This window comes from Salmo salar, chromosome ssa15 (assembly GCF_905237065.1).
Source record: "Salmo salar chromosome ssa15, Ssal_v3.1, whole genome shotgun sequence".
In the NCBI taxonomy this organism is placed as follows: Eukaryota; Metazoa; Chordata; class Actinopteri; order Salmoniformes; family Salmonidae; genus Salmo; species Salmo salar.
The window spans coordinates 44,768,923-44,784,340 of NC_059456.1; the positions used below are offsets into that span (position 1 = coordinate 44,768,923).

The 15,418-nt window shown below is 43.0% G+C and overlaps 1 protein-coding gene across 9 annotated transcripts in view; it reads left to right on the forward strand.

Annotated features, from left to right (window-relative positions):
* syne2a (spectrin repeat containing, nuclear envelope 2a) overlaps positions 1 to 15,418 on the forward strand; it is a 250,928-nt gene that overhangs the window by 184,627 nt on the left and 50,883 nt on the right. For all 9 annotated transcript variants that reach the window (XM_014145109.2, XM_014145105.2, XM_014145104.2 and 6 more), the window contains 5 exons: positions 3,418 to 3,600; positions 8,521 to 8,634; positions 8,748 to 8,902; positions 9,138 to 9,285; positions 11,894 to 11,988. In XM_014145109.2, coding sequence (XP_014000584.2) covers positions 3,418 to 3,600; positions 8,521 to 8,634; positions 8,748 to 8,902; positions 9,138 to 9,285; positions 11,894 to 11,988 — 695 coding nt within the window. The remainder of the gene's footprint in view (positions 1 to 3,417; positions 3,601 to 8,520; positions 8,635 to 8,747; positions 8,903 to 9,137; positions 9,286 to 11,893; positions 11,989 to 15,418) is intronic.

Sequence of the window (15,418 nt, forward strand, 5' to 3'; positions counted from 1 at the left end):
AGTTTCGTGTGTAAATCAAGAATTGTCCACCACCCAAATGACATCCAGCCAACTTGACACAATTGTAGGAAGCACTAGAGTCAACATGGGCCAGCATCCCTGTGGAACGCTTTCGACACCTTGTAGAGTCATTGCCACGACAAATTGTTCTGAGGGCAAAATATTAGGGAGGTGTTCTTAATGTTTTGTACACTCAGTGTGTATATAGCTTCTTCTTTTCAGTTTATTGAGTTGAGTTTTATTTCAGTATACATGGCAGCTGAATTGAGTATACATCAAGAAAAAAACTAAGTAAATGTCAATAAGTGTGTGCGCTAATCTAGAAAGTTCAGAAGTCCGATGTTATTCAGTTCAAGCACTTCGGATGGTCAGGAGGAGGCAGCATCTCAGTCACAGCCAGGGAGTCAGAAACAGACAGGTCCGTAGCCTCATCAGCGAACAATCTCTGATCCCAACGTCCTCACCGTGCTTTGGGCTTCGTAGATAGTTTTCTATTCCTCCAGCACTACCATTTGTGCAGCACCCACTTGGGTGATGCCACTGCTGCCGCACATTTGGTAACAGTCAGAGTAGTTGACAATCTTCACTACTACAAGCCATTTCCAGTAATGTAGTCCTCTCCCGTCTCGAGTCACTTGCTTTTGCGATGTTGAGGCATTCAAACAACAACAGTCCCATTCAAAGCTAATGTTAGCTAGCCAAGCCAAACTGCCAACAGTCTTCAAACTCATTCAGATACATACAGTCTAAATAAAAACGGGTCAAAACACAACTCAGTAAATGATCAGAAACAAAAAGCGGATCAAAAATAAATAAAAAACACTTAAAAATATATTTTTTGTAACGACCCCAACACAGTCCACAGGCTGCCTCATGGACTGTGTTGGGGTCGTTACAAAAAATATATGTATATTACCTATTACTCGTTACTTCTTTCAACAATAATACTCTATTTATTACTCCCTGTGAACAGTAATTAGTATTTACCGCATCCTCACTAAATGTAAACAATGTCACCAACACAAGTAAATATTATTATGTTTTAAGTAGGCTATGTGCATTAGGCATGCAGATATCAAATCCCAGGGCATTGAGGGCAAGGATATGAACACTATCTAAGCCTACCTGGACTATGGCATCAGGCAGGCCAGCTGTCATCTGAGAGAGACAGTCCTTCAGTGCCACTGTCTTGGACATCAACATTTCCCAGGTTAGTAGTAGAGTGTCGTAGAAACAGTTATCCTCTCCTTGCAAGATGTCCAAAATCACAGTCAGTGGCTTCATGACTGCAATATTCCCTCAGGAATTTATACTCCTGGTCAGTGATGCATTATACCCCCAGTTGAGAGCAGAGAATGCTCAAATCTGCGATGGGGAAATGCAATGTTTTAAATGCTTCTCCCAATTTTCATCCCCCTCACTAAAAGCAGTTAGTAGTACTGGGTTCTTGCGTAAAACAGAAACTTGGTGAGAGGACGTCAAACTCGGGCCGAAAACAATTACATAGAATCCAAATGGCCTTTTACCAAATAGGGCTATCTTCTGTATACCACCCCTACCTTGTCACAACACAACTGATTGCCTCAAACGCATTAAGACAGAAAGAAATTCCACAAAAAAAATGATTTCGTCATATGAACTATGAACTGTAACTCAGTAAAATCAATGAAATTGTTACATGTTGCATTTATTTTTCTTCAGTATATTTAATACAAATTGTATTCAGGCTTTAACACAACAAAATGTGGAATAATTCAAGGGTATGAATACTTTCTGAAGGCACTTTAGCAGACATTCGTATCCATGGCGATTTACAGTAGTTTATGCATACGTTTTCATATGGGTAGCCCCAGCGGGAAACAAGCCCAAGATCTTGAGAGGCACGAAGGATCTGAGAGGCATATTTTTCTAATTTTACAATCAGGATTTATTAATGTGTCAAAATATTTTGGGGTAGGTGTAAGCAATATGGTAGTGGCTCCACCTTACACTCCAGGGGAGTCGAGGTGTAAGTTTGGACTTGTGAACACCTACATCTTATTGTAACACACTCCTGTTCACACCTATCCAATCCTCTCAGATCTCCACAAGTGGCTACTGGTTATGGGCTAATTTTGGATTGGGCATAATATGTGGTAGCAGGGTTTCATTACCATTCTCAGCCCAGAAATTCCAACTCTCACCCCATAAATTCCAACTCTCCCCTTTGCTCTTCCCTCTGCATTGCCCTATAATCAACAACAACAAAAAAGTGGGTTTACACTGTAGACTCCTCTTGTCTTGTCTCCACTTTGAAGAAGGCAGGGAACATTCTGTCCCGGAAGTGGGGATGTGGTGCTGTGAATGGGCTCTCAAAATAGGGCTATTCCGTGTACGGTACACAGATTATAGGGTCTTACAGGAGGCATGCATAGGTAAATAAATTGCCTAAAATGGCCACTGTCATCATGATCTTCTAAAAAATGGTCTGTGATACAAATGTAAAAAGCATGTCAAACATCCTTCCTCCCAATTAAGTTACTATGTCAGAATTGCAAAATCAATCGGAGATACCAAAATTATTTTCGGCCTATGCTGGTGTGGAATCACCCAATAGCAACAATGGGCCATGCTGTGCCTTGTGTGCGTGTGTGCGTGTGTGTGTGCGTGTGTGCGTGTGTGTGTGTGTGTGTGTGTGTGTGTGTGTGTGTGTGTGTGTGTGTGTGTGTGTGCGGGCATGTGTGCATGTATGTGTGTTCTCCTCTACCACATACCTGATCCTGCAGACCAAGAAAAATAAATGAGCTCGATATTATTTTGTAATCAGTGAGCAACCTATCTTCCACTCGCTCCATTAGAGCACAACCCATTCGTCATCCGTGCCTACTTCAAAAACCACTCATATACTTTTAATTAAAATACTCAGCTGTTTTGCTCTGTGAATACAAGACAAGGAGGATGTTTCCCTCTGAATTTGAGACCCAGAAAACACAAGAATATGCAGAGAAAAACAAAGCAAATACTGTGTAGCGTTGTCCCTAAGCTGATCCTAGAACTGTACCTAACGGCAACTTCTACCCGTATCATGTATGTCTTACCCAAGCCAGTGATTTTCAATTGGGGACCCCACAGGCGTGCATTTTTTTTCAAGCAATAACAAACATGAACCAACTAATCAACGGCTTGGTGATAAGTTCACTAGTGGCAGGTTAGTCATGCAAGTGTTAGAACAAAAATCTGCAGCCCTAGGCGTCTCTCAGGAGTGAATTGGCAATGTCTCACACATTTATGGCAGTAGCATCTCACTGGTGTGTGTGTGTGTGTGTGTGTGTGTGTGTGTGTGTGTGTGTGTGTGTGTGTGTGTGTGTGTGTGTGTGTGTGTGTGTGTGTGTGTGGTGTGTGGTGTGTGTGTGTGGTGTGTGTGTGTGTATTTTCCAGCATCAACAGGTTGGCTTTGAGGATGTTCAAGGCAGTCTGGGCGAAGTCCTGGAAGCCTCCAAGCCTCTGATTGGACAGGCGAAGCCACTTGTCGCCTCCATCGTCCAATCAAAGTCCATGTTGTTGTCACGTGACCTGGTGCTGCTGGGCCAGGCGTTGTCAGGGAAACGTGCACGGCTTCAGGTGAGAGGAGAAAGCCATGTGTAAAATGTAAATATATAAAATAGAACAAACAGATTTTATTGTAAATATTGCGAAAAAACCTTAACACCAACATTGATGGATTTATACAACAAAATGAATGTATAGACATTTTATGAATGTATGCTCCAAAAATATATTGTATGCTAAACACAATTGGGAAATGTAATTATTTCATACTTCTACAATTGCTCAGAGAAAACTATTTAATTTAAACAAGTAATAATAATAAAATAAAACAAGATAGGTGTGAAAATTATTGGCACCCCTGTTTTCAATACTTTGTGCACCCTCCCCTTGCGAGGATAACACCACTTTTTCTATAATGCTTTATGAGATTGGAGAACACATTGGGAGGGATCTTTTACCATTCCTCCAAACAGAATCTTTGCAGATCCTTGATATCCTTCAGTCTGCGCTTATTGACAGCCCTCTTCAATACAAACCAAAGGCTTCCAATGGGGTTCAAGTATGGACACTGCAAAATGTTGCTTTTGTGTTGAATTAACCATTTCTTTGAGATTTTAATGTGTGCTTGGAATCATTGTCTTGTTGGAAGATTCACTTTCAAGTTTCAGACTCCTGGTGTAAGCAACTCGGTTTTTGGCTAAAGTGTCCTGGTACTTGGTAGAGTTCATGATGCTGTTGACCTTAACAAGAGCCCCAGGACCAGTCAAAGCAAAACAGCCCTATAACATCAAAAATCCACCACCATATTTTACAGTCGAGATTAGGTTATTTTCTGCATATGTATCCTTCTTTCGACGCCAAACCCACCAGCTCTATTTATGTCTCAGCTGACCATAACACTCATTTCCAATTCAAGTACCAATGCCATTTAGCAAACTCCAGGCGTTTTTGCTTTCAATAAAGGCTTTTTTTATCGGAGCCATTCCAAATAGCCTATTGGCATGAAGGTGGCTTCTAATAGTGGATTTGGAGGCTGAGTGACCACGAAATGCTGTAATTCTCCAACTATGGCCCTTGGACTTTTCTTTGCTTCCCAAACGATCTTCCTCACTATTTGTGGGGACAAGATGTACAGTGTGCATTTCAGAAAATATTCAGACCCCTTAACTTTTTCCACATTTTGTTACATTACAGCCTTATTCTAAAATTGATTAAATAGTTTTCCCCCCATCAATCTACACACAATATCCCATAATGTCAGAGCAAAAACAGGTTTTTAGATTTTTTTAAAATGTATTAAAAATAAAAAACGGAAATATCACTGTCACAAAATCCTTCGTTGTGTTGCAGGGAAGACCAAAATGCAGCGGAGTTGTGGATACTCATATTTTAATTAACAAAAAAAGAGTAAAGCATCCACTTGACAAAACAATAAATGATAACCACAACACTAAACAGTTTTGCAGGCTCACCAACGCAGTGCAAAAACAACTACCCACAAAACCAAGTGACAAACATACTCCTACATATATGACTCCCAATCAGGAACAACGATCCCCAGCTGTTCCTGATCAGGAGTCACAAGACCAACACAGAACAATCACACACACAAGACTGCCACGTCCTGACCCCAAAACTACTACAACAGCTCCATCTGCTGGTCAGGACGTGACAGTACCCCCCCTCAAGGTGCAGACCCCGGAATGCACCTAACAACGAAAAAACACCAACAAACAAAATCCCCAACAAAACCCATAAACAATAACCCCTAAACAATAAGGGAGGGAAGGGAGGGTGGCTGCCGTCAACGACGGCACTGTGCTACACCCTCCCTCCCCAACCCACCTATCCTGGAGGTGGCTCAGGTGCAGGACGTGGACCAGCCCGAGGGGACAGGAGGGCCCCTCGGGCTGGGCCGGGGGACAGGAGGGCCCCTCGGGCTGGGCCGGAGGGCCCCTCGGGCTGGGCCGGAGGGCAGGAGGGCCCCTCGGGCTGGGCAGGAGGGCCCCTTGGGCTGGGCCGGAGGGCAGTCTGGCCACTCCGGCAGTTCAGGGCAGTCTGGCCACTCCGGCAGTTCAGCGCAGTCTGGCCACTCCGGCAGTTCAGCGCAGTCTGGCCACTCCGGCAGTTCAGCGCAGTCTGGGCAGCTCCGACGACTGTTGACTGGCGGGCAGCTCCGACGACTGTTGACTGGCGGGCAGCTCCGACGACTGTTGACTGGCGGTCAGCTCCGACGACTGTTGACTGGCGGTCAGCTCTGGCGACTGTTGACTGGCGGTCAGCTCTGGCGACTGTTGACTGGCGGTCAGCTCTGGCGACTGTTGACTGGCGAGGCTGGGCTGACGTACTAGACTCCTGATGCGTGGGGCTGGTACTGGACGTGCCAGCCTGGAGACACGCACCTCCATGCTAGTGCGTCTAGCGGGAAACACCGGACCGAAAGGGCGCACTGGCGGTCTTGAGCGCAGGGTTGGCATCACCCCTTCCGGCTCGATGCCTACTTCGCCCCTGGCACATGCGGGCGCTGGTACCTTGCCTACCGGCCTGAAAATCCCAGGCCTCACCACAGCCCCAACCCCAAAGCACGGGACCTGTCCAGTCTGCCCTACAAGGGTACGGGGAGCTGGCCTGGGGCTGTAATCTCGCCCCGCCAAATAGCCCTTGTGCCCCCCCTAAAAAATTATTGGGGCTGCCTCTCGGGTTCTACCTGCCTCCCAGGCAGGTTGTCACAGTGGACCCGCAACTGCTCCCATGTCCAGTCAATCCTCTCCGTCAACACCTCCAGCGACCAGGAATCCATCACCTCCCAAGCGCTGCTTCCAACATTCCTCCCTCACTTGCCTCTGTCCTCTTCTCCGCTGCTTGGTCCTTTGGTGGTGGGTAGTTCTGTCACAAAATCCTTCGTTGTGTTGCAGGGAAGACCAAAATGCAGCGGAGTTGTGGATACTCATATTTTAATTAACAAAAAAAGAGTAAAGCATCCACTTGACAAAACAATAAATGATAACCACAACACTAAACAGTTTTGCAGGCTCACCAACGCAGTGCAAAAACAACTACCCACAAAACCAAGTGACAAACATACTCCTACATATATGACTCCCAATCAGGAACAACGATCCCCAGCTGTTCCTGATCAGGAGTCACAAGACCAACACAGAACAATCACACACACAAGACTGCCACGTCCTGACCCCAAAACTACTACAACAGCTCCATCTGCTGGTCAGGACGTGACAGTCACATTTACATAATTACATAAGTATCAGACCCTTTACGCAGTACTTTGTTGAAGCACCTTTGGCAGTGATTACAGCCTCAAATCTTTTTGGATATGACGCTACAAGCTTGGCACACCTGTATTTGGGGAGTTTCTCCCATTCTTCTCTGCACATCCTCTCTAGCTCTGTCAGGTTGGATGGGGAGCATGCTGCAAAGCGATTTTCAGGTCTCTCCAGAGATGTTCGATCGGGTCTACGGTCCTGAGCACTCTGGTGCAGGTTTTCATCAAGGATCTCTCTGTACTTTGCGCCTTTAATCTCTCCCTCAATCCTGATTGGTCTCCCAGTCGCTGCCGCTGAAAATCATCCCCACAGCATGATGTTGCCACCAGCATGCTTCACTTTAGTGATGGTGCCAGGTTTCCTCCAGATGAGGCGCTTGGCATTCAGGCCAAAGAGTTCAATCTTGGTTTTAGAACAGAGAATCTTGTTTCTCATGGTCTGAGAGTCCTGTAGATGCCTTTTGGCAAACTCAAAGCATGCTGTCATCTGCTTTTTACTGAGGGGTGGCTTCCGTCTAGCCACTCTACCATAAATTACCTGATTGGTGTGGAGTGCTGCAGAGATGGTTGTCCACAGAGGAACTCTGGAGCTCTGTCAGAGTAACCATTGGGTTCTTAATCACCTCCCTGACCAAGGCCCTTCACTCCCGATTGCTCAGTTTGGCTGGATGGCCTGCTCTAGAAAGTGTCTTGGTGGTTCCAAACTTCTTCCATTTAAGAATGATGGAGGCCACTGTGTTCTTGGGGACTTTCAATGCTGCAGAAATGTTTTGTGACCCTTCCCCAGATCTGTGCCTCAACACAATCCTGTCTCGGAGCTCTACGGACAATTCCTTCAACCTCATGACTTGATTTTTGCTCTGACATGCACTGTCAACTGTGAGACCTTATATAGACAGGTGCCTGTCTTTCCAAATCATGCCCAATCCATTGAATTTACCACATGTGGACTCCAATCATCTCAAGGATGATCAATGGAAACAGGATGGACCTGAGCTCAATTTTGAGTCTTATCGTAAAGGGTCTGAATACTTACGTAAAAAATAAGGTATTTCTGTTTTTTAATACATGTGCAAAAATATCTAAAAGCCTGCTCTCACTTTGTCATTATGGGGTATTGTGTGTAGATGAAACAAACAAAGCAATAAACAATTTTAGAATAAGGCTGTAACGTAACAAAATGTGGAAAAAGTCAAGGGGTCTGAATACTTTCCGAATGCACTGTACATGCATCCTCTACCCGGCAAATTTACCAGTGGTTTTAAACATCTTAATTGTTCCTCTAATTGTGGTAAGTGGTATATTTGGTTTTTCTGTTGTTTTTTTGTACCCGTTGCCTGATTTTTGAAAGTCAACAATCATTTGTCTCTTTTCATTTGTGAGTTCTTTTCCTTTCCCCATGGTGATGGATGACAAAAGGATTTTACATGCGTGTTACCACATTTTTATACCCCAGTGAAACAGGAAGCCATGGAAGCCACAATACAGTTCCTTAAAATGAGATGAACTTAAATAAAGTAGAATGTTAATTCAGATGTCATTAAGTTTGATTTTATGTATAAAAATCTTTAGGTTAGGGTTAGCCAATTTTTTGTTGTTGCATACAATATAGCTCGGTATTTGTGTTGTTTCTTTTATCGTATTTTTTGCTCATCAAGGGTGGCAATTATTTTGGACTTCACTGTATGCGTTTGTGGGTTTGCTTACAGGATGATTTGGATCAACGCCGCACAATTAGCAGTAGTATGGATTCACTGGAGCTGCAGACCGAGGCTTTGCGTCACATGCTCACTTCTGATGTCTGCAGCATGGACAGTGTGAAGGTGAGTCAGACAACACACACACACACACACACACACACACACACACACACACACACACACACACACACACACACACACACACACATACTCATATTTATTCATTGCTCCTTCAGACTGCTCTGATGGAGCTGAGCCATCTGCGTCCTGCCCTGGATGACCTCACTGAGGCAAGCCTTTCTGGGACCCTGGATGGCCTGGAAGCAGATAGACTGAAGTCCCTGACCAGGAAGTGGGCACAGGCCCTCTACTGCACCTCCCACATGAACAGGTAAGTGGGCCCATTGTTTACAGATCTACTGTAGGATCAGCCTCCTCTCCCCCAATCCTTACCTTAACCATTAGCGGGGAAAGTGCAAAACTGACCCAATATCAGCTGGGGGGGTACAATTTACATTAATTCCCAAGAATAAACGTAAGGGATTTTACTGAATAATTGGACATGTATTGTGTGTGTGTTTGTGTACTTACACGTGTGTGTGTGTGTGTGTGTGTGTGCTCAACAGAAAATTGCAAGCTGATGCCCAGCACGCCCAGAGCCTTCAACAGAAGTGGGACAGCTGGGAGGGCTTCCAGGAGAAGATGGAGGAGGACTTGGCCCCAGACGTTTCTGGAAACTACTCCGGCCTCCGTGAGCAACTGGCAATCCATCAGGTTCATTACCCTTTTTTTAAATTAAATCTTCTCCCATTGTTCTAATCATCAGATGATCTTCTCAATCATTATGGCTGGCATTGTATCGCCACCCATCTCTTAGAGGTCCTGAATAAGATATATATATATTTCAGATTTTATTGAACAGATAGAGAGAGGATGAAAGTGGGGAAAGATAGTGAAAGGATGTGTCAAAGGCCAGTAGGCCAGATTCTAACGTATGGCGGCACTGTAAACATACATGTCTGCTAGAGGCTGCAGCATTACCGATAGACCAGCCAGGAGAATGAGATATCTTTTTAATAAAAATTGAACAACATAAAGGCAATCAAATGAAAATGAACTAGTATATTTTAGGAAGCAGTTATGGCACACGGTGGGCATATAGGGCTTCTGCAATATCTCACTGACCACTGTGTATTTATTTCAGGCTAAGCTACATATTAGTGCTTGAGGTGTCAATACAGACCCGGGTTTGATCCCGGGCTGTGTCACAACCGGCCGTGACCGGGAGTCCCATAAGCCGGCGCACAATTTACCCAGCGTCGTCCAGGGTTAGGGGAGCATTTGGCCCGGGGGGGCTTTACTTGGCTCATCAGGCTCTAGTGCCTCCTTGTGCCTGCAGGCTGACTTTGGTCGTCAGTTGAATGTGTTTCCTCCGACACATTGGTGCTGGTGGGCGTTAACCTCTTGAGGACCCCTTCGAGATAAAATCCCGTTAACGGGATTGGTTGGACAACAACCAGTGAGATAGCACGGCGCGAAATTCAAAACACAAAAATCTCAAAATTAAAATTCAAGTATTATACGGCATTTTAAAGATACTCTTCTCGTTAATCCAACCACATCGTCCGATTTCAAAAAGGCTTTATGGTGAAAGCAAAACATTAGATTATTTTAGGATAGTACCTTAGCAAAAAAAAAAAACAGCCATTTTCCAAGCACGGATAGCCGTCACAAAACCAGATATACAGCTAAAATTAAGCACTAACCTTTGACAATCTTCATCAGATGACACTCCTAGGACACCATGTTAGACAATACATGCATTTTTTGTTCGATGAAGTTCATATTTATATCCAAAAACCCCATTTTACATTGGAGTGTGACGTTCAGAAAATGTTTTCTCCCCATAACCCTCCGGTGAATGGGCACATAAATTTACAGAAATACTCATCATAAACGTTGACAAGATTTATAACAATTATTTAAAGAATTATAGATAATCTACTCCTTTATGCAACCGCTTTGTCAGATTTCAAAATAACTTTACGGAGAAAGCACATTGTTCAATATTCTGAGTACAGAACTTAGCCTTCAATGCTAAGCTATACAGTTAGCCTACAACCAGGGTATCGACAATGTTCGAAATATTTTCTTACCTTTGCTGATCTTCGGCGGAATGCACTCGGAAGGACTCCCACTTCCACAAGAAATGTTCATTTGTTCTGCAAAGTCCTTTATGTCCAAATACCTCCGTTTTGTTGGCCCATCCAGAACACTTTACAATGCCATGAGGCGTGGGCGCAAATCCATAGACGAAAAGTTCAAAAGTTCCATTACCGTTTGTAGAAACATGTCAAACGATGTTTACAATCAATCTTCAGGGTATTTTTTTTACGTAAAATTGCGATAATTTTCCAACCGGACAATAGGTATTCATATCCCAGAAGAAAAATAACGAACAGCGAACTCGCGTGCATGCGCGTCACGAGACACCTGTCCTCAGACTGGCCAGTGATTGACTGAGCCACAATTTTCTGCCGGTAACAGGAGACGGATGAAACCAGTTTCTAAAGATTGTTGACAGCCAATGGAAGCCTTAGGAGGTTCAACGTAAACCCTATCTCACTGTAGTTTCTCAAGGGATTCAAAAGAAGAACTACATTTCTCATTTCTCCCACTTCCTGGTTCAATTTTTCTCAGGTTTTTGCCTGCCATATGAGTTCTGTTATACTCACAGACACCATTCAAACAGTTTTAGAAACTTCAGAGTGTTTTCTATCCAAATCTACTAATAATATGCATATTCTCTTTTCTGGACCAGAGTAGTAACCTGTTTAAATTGGGTACGTTTTTCATCCGGCCGTGAAAATACTGCCCCCTAGCCCTGGAGCGCGGTTTGGCGGGTCATGTTTTGGAGGACGCATGACTCAACTATCGCCTCTCCTGAGCCTGTTGGGGAGTTGCCACCATGAGACAAGATCGTAATTGGAAATGATGAAATTGGGGAGAAAAAGGGGTAAAAAAATAAAACAACAGTACGGTTGTTCATGACAACGTTCGATAGTCTTGATTTAACTCTAGCATATTATTCACACATTCATGTTGATTAAGTCCATTATCAGTCCTAAGCCACTGCTCTGATATTTAATGCATTCTAAGGTCAGAAGAGGACTGGCTACCCCTCTGAACCTGTTTCCTCTCTAGGTTTCTTCCTTGGTTTGTGCCTTCTAGGTTGTTTTTCCTGGCCACTGTGCTTCTGCTTCTGCATTGCTTGGTTTGGGGTTCAGGCCAGGTATAAGTAAAGCACTTTGTGACAGCTGATGATGTAAAAAGGGCTGTATTCAATGAATTTGGTTAATTGATATTCCTTGTTATTAAACAGAGACTCCGGATTGAAGTATTGGCTGGGCACCAACTCTTGAGAGGGGTGATCGTCAACTCAATGAGGTCAATTGAAGACACACCAGAGGAGAAAAGGTAAAGGAATGCAGTAGGCTACATTTCTAGCAGGGTTGGGGTCAATTTGAATTGAAGTCAATCAATAGAAAAAACGTTATATGAATTAAATTGCTTCTCCTTCTTAGTTCATTGAAAGGTCATTGAAGAGATATACTTTTTTCAATTATTGAATTGGAATCTAAGTTTATTTCCTGAATTAACCTTGAAATTACCCTGAACCTTATTTTCAGAATGCATAACTCAAAGCTAATAACTCAAAGTAGTATCATTAAACAAAACTGAAATATGTGTGAATTGAAAGATAAATAACTCTCAATTAAAGATAATATCATAACACTATTCTATTTTATGTCTTACAAAAAAAACTAAATATTACAACAACAAAGAAGTCTCAGACATCATTACACGCACGATAGAACAGCAGAATATACACCATTTTATTTTACCACACTGCTCAACACACCTCACCTATATTTCGTCCACAAAACAAAAACAATAACAAAGGTGCGTGGGCGGGCATGTGGTGCTGTTTCCACTAATGTGGATTCCATCTTTAAGGTTATATTATATGAGTGTGGGTGGGTGTTTTCCATCTTCATTTTAACACTATAAATTTCAACACGGCCAACTATGTGGTTACGCTGGGTTTATCACTCCCTCTCACACTGGACTTACTGTAGGCGTTCTGGCCGCTAGTGGTTAGGAAATCAAAGCTTGCAGTCTTCTATTTCTTCTGAGGATCTGCCATCTCGTAAAGTAATAAAAAATGTGGTTTTCCTGCCTCGTTCTTTCTAGCTTGGGTAATGGCGTCCCAGCTGTGACCATAATTCACACAAACACACACTCACACAAACACACAAATAGGCATACATGTGAACACATGCACGTGGGCACACACAAACGCATGCACGCATGTGCACGTGCATACAAAACACACACACACACACACACACACACACACACACACACACACACACACACACACACACACACACACACACACACACACACACACACACACACACACACTGGGGAGCTGTACTATTCTCTGGAACAGCAAGATGGCTGACACTAAGGACCGTCACATAATTCGGTCGTTGTGCAGCTAGCGTGGAAACTTCCAAGCTTTATAAAAAAACACTCTGGTTACGTCCCAATAATCTCTCTTTTGTCCTGAATGAAATTACTGATATATGGAAACTCCCTCTAGCTCATTTTCAATTTGTGTAGGGAGGTGAATGAGTGCACACTTCAGGAGGAAGGGGAGATTATTGGGCACAACAACTGCTCCAAACCCCATCTCCTCCAACTTCATCTTCGTATCAGCCTAAGAGTTATAGTTTGCGTCCCACATGGCACCCTATTCACTATAGAGTGCACTACTTTTGACTAGTCATATGGATGTGTCATTTGGGGCACATCCATAGAGGCCTGTCAGTTAGACAGTGTTTTATCAGTAGAAACAGGAGGAGAATGATTTAAGTGGAGGTTTGCCAAAAACTGCAGATTGAATTATCTGGCTAAATCTGGAACATTTACTGAACTGTTGTTGATCTATGTGCATTCATCCATGTCAAATAAATTGAATAAAATAAAGATAATGAAGTGGGATCAGATCTGATATCTTGATTCACCGAGCCTATGTTTTGTTATTATCGTCGGTGAATTAAACGCGTTTCTATGGGGACCAGGTTCAGGTCATATTTTCCAGATTTTGTTCAAAATAGTAGAATATAAACACTTTGTTTCAATTATCCAAAAACAATCTATGCATTCACCTGCAAGTAGGGATTCTAAAAAGTTGTCTATATCATTATTCCTGCAATTGCTTACCATGTTTCCCGGAAATTTCGAGAAAATGTGTGGGATACCTATCTGTGTATATTACTAGTTGGTAGCCCCATTAGTTGGTTTATTGGAGTAGGCTATATTTCTCAAATTCCCCCTAAGCTGCCGGCCGAGTGTGGAGTAACGAGAGACCCTGAATACCAAAGCTGTTCAATAGCATGAATACCATGGGGACAATTAAAACCTTTTACTGCTGTGGGCTAAATCAGGGTCACACAGAGTGTCTTAAACAAATCTACTTTGAAACAGAAGTATCCACCTCACACATGGTTATAACCTTAAAAAAAATAAGACACCTGTACCATGTCAGACATAGAGTTGAAATGTATTCCATTTTGAGTTTGCATCCCAATATAAAATTTGATATACAGTATATCAAAGAAGTCTGAAATATAACAAAACCGTTTGACTGGGAAACACATTCTCCATTTAATTTTTTTTTTTATATACAGTTGAAGTCAGAAGTTTACATAAACCTTAGCCAAATACATTTAAACTTGGTTTTTCACAATTCCTGACATTTAATCATAGTAAAAATTCCTTGTCTTAGTTCAGTTAGGATCCCCACTTTATTTCAAGAATGTGAAATGTCAGAATAATAGTAGAGACACTGATTTATTTCAGCTTTTATTTCTTTCATCACATTCCCAGGGGGTCAGAAGTTTACATACACTCAATTAGTATTTGGTAGCATTGCCTTTAAAATGTTTAACTTGGTTCAAACATTTCGGGTAGCCTTCCACAAGCTTCCCACAATAAGTTGGGTGAATTTTGCCCCATTCCTCCTGACAGAGCTGGTGTAACTGAGTCAGGTTTTTAGGCCTCCTTGCTCGCACACGCTTATTCAGTTCTGCCCACACATTTTCTATAGGATTGAGGTCAGGGCTTTGTGATGGCCACACCAATACCTTGACTTTGTTGTCTTTAAGCTATTTTGCCACAACTTTGGAAGTATGCTTGGGTTCATTGTCCATTTGGAAGACCCATTTGTGACCAAGCTTTAACTACCTGACTGATGTCTTGAGATTTTGCTTCAATATATCCACATAATTTCCCCTCCTCATGATGCCATCTATTCCTGCAGCAAAGCACCCCCACAACATGATGCTGCCACCCCAGTGCTTCATGGTTGGGATGGTGTTCTTCTGCTTGCAAGCCTCCCTCTTTTTCCTCCAAACATAACAATGGTCATTATGGCCATACAGTTCTGTTTTTGTTTCATCAGACCAGAGGACATTTCTCCAAAAAGTGTGATCTTTGTCCCCATGTGCAGTTGCAAACTGCGGTTTTGGAGCAGTGGCTTCTTCCTTGCTGAGCGGCCTTTCAGGTTATGTCAATATAGGACTCATTTTACATTTACATTTACATTTACATTTATGTCATTTAGCAGACGCTCTTATCCAGAGCGACTTACAAATTGGTGCATTCACCTTATGATATCCAGTGGAACAACCACTTTACAATAGTACATATATATATTATTTATTTATTTTTGGGGGGGGTTAGAAGGATTACTTTATCCTATCCCAAGTATTCCTTAAAGAGGTGGGGTTTCAGGTGTCTACGGAAGGTGATGATTGACTCCGCTGTCCTGGCGTCG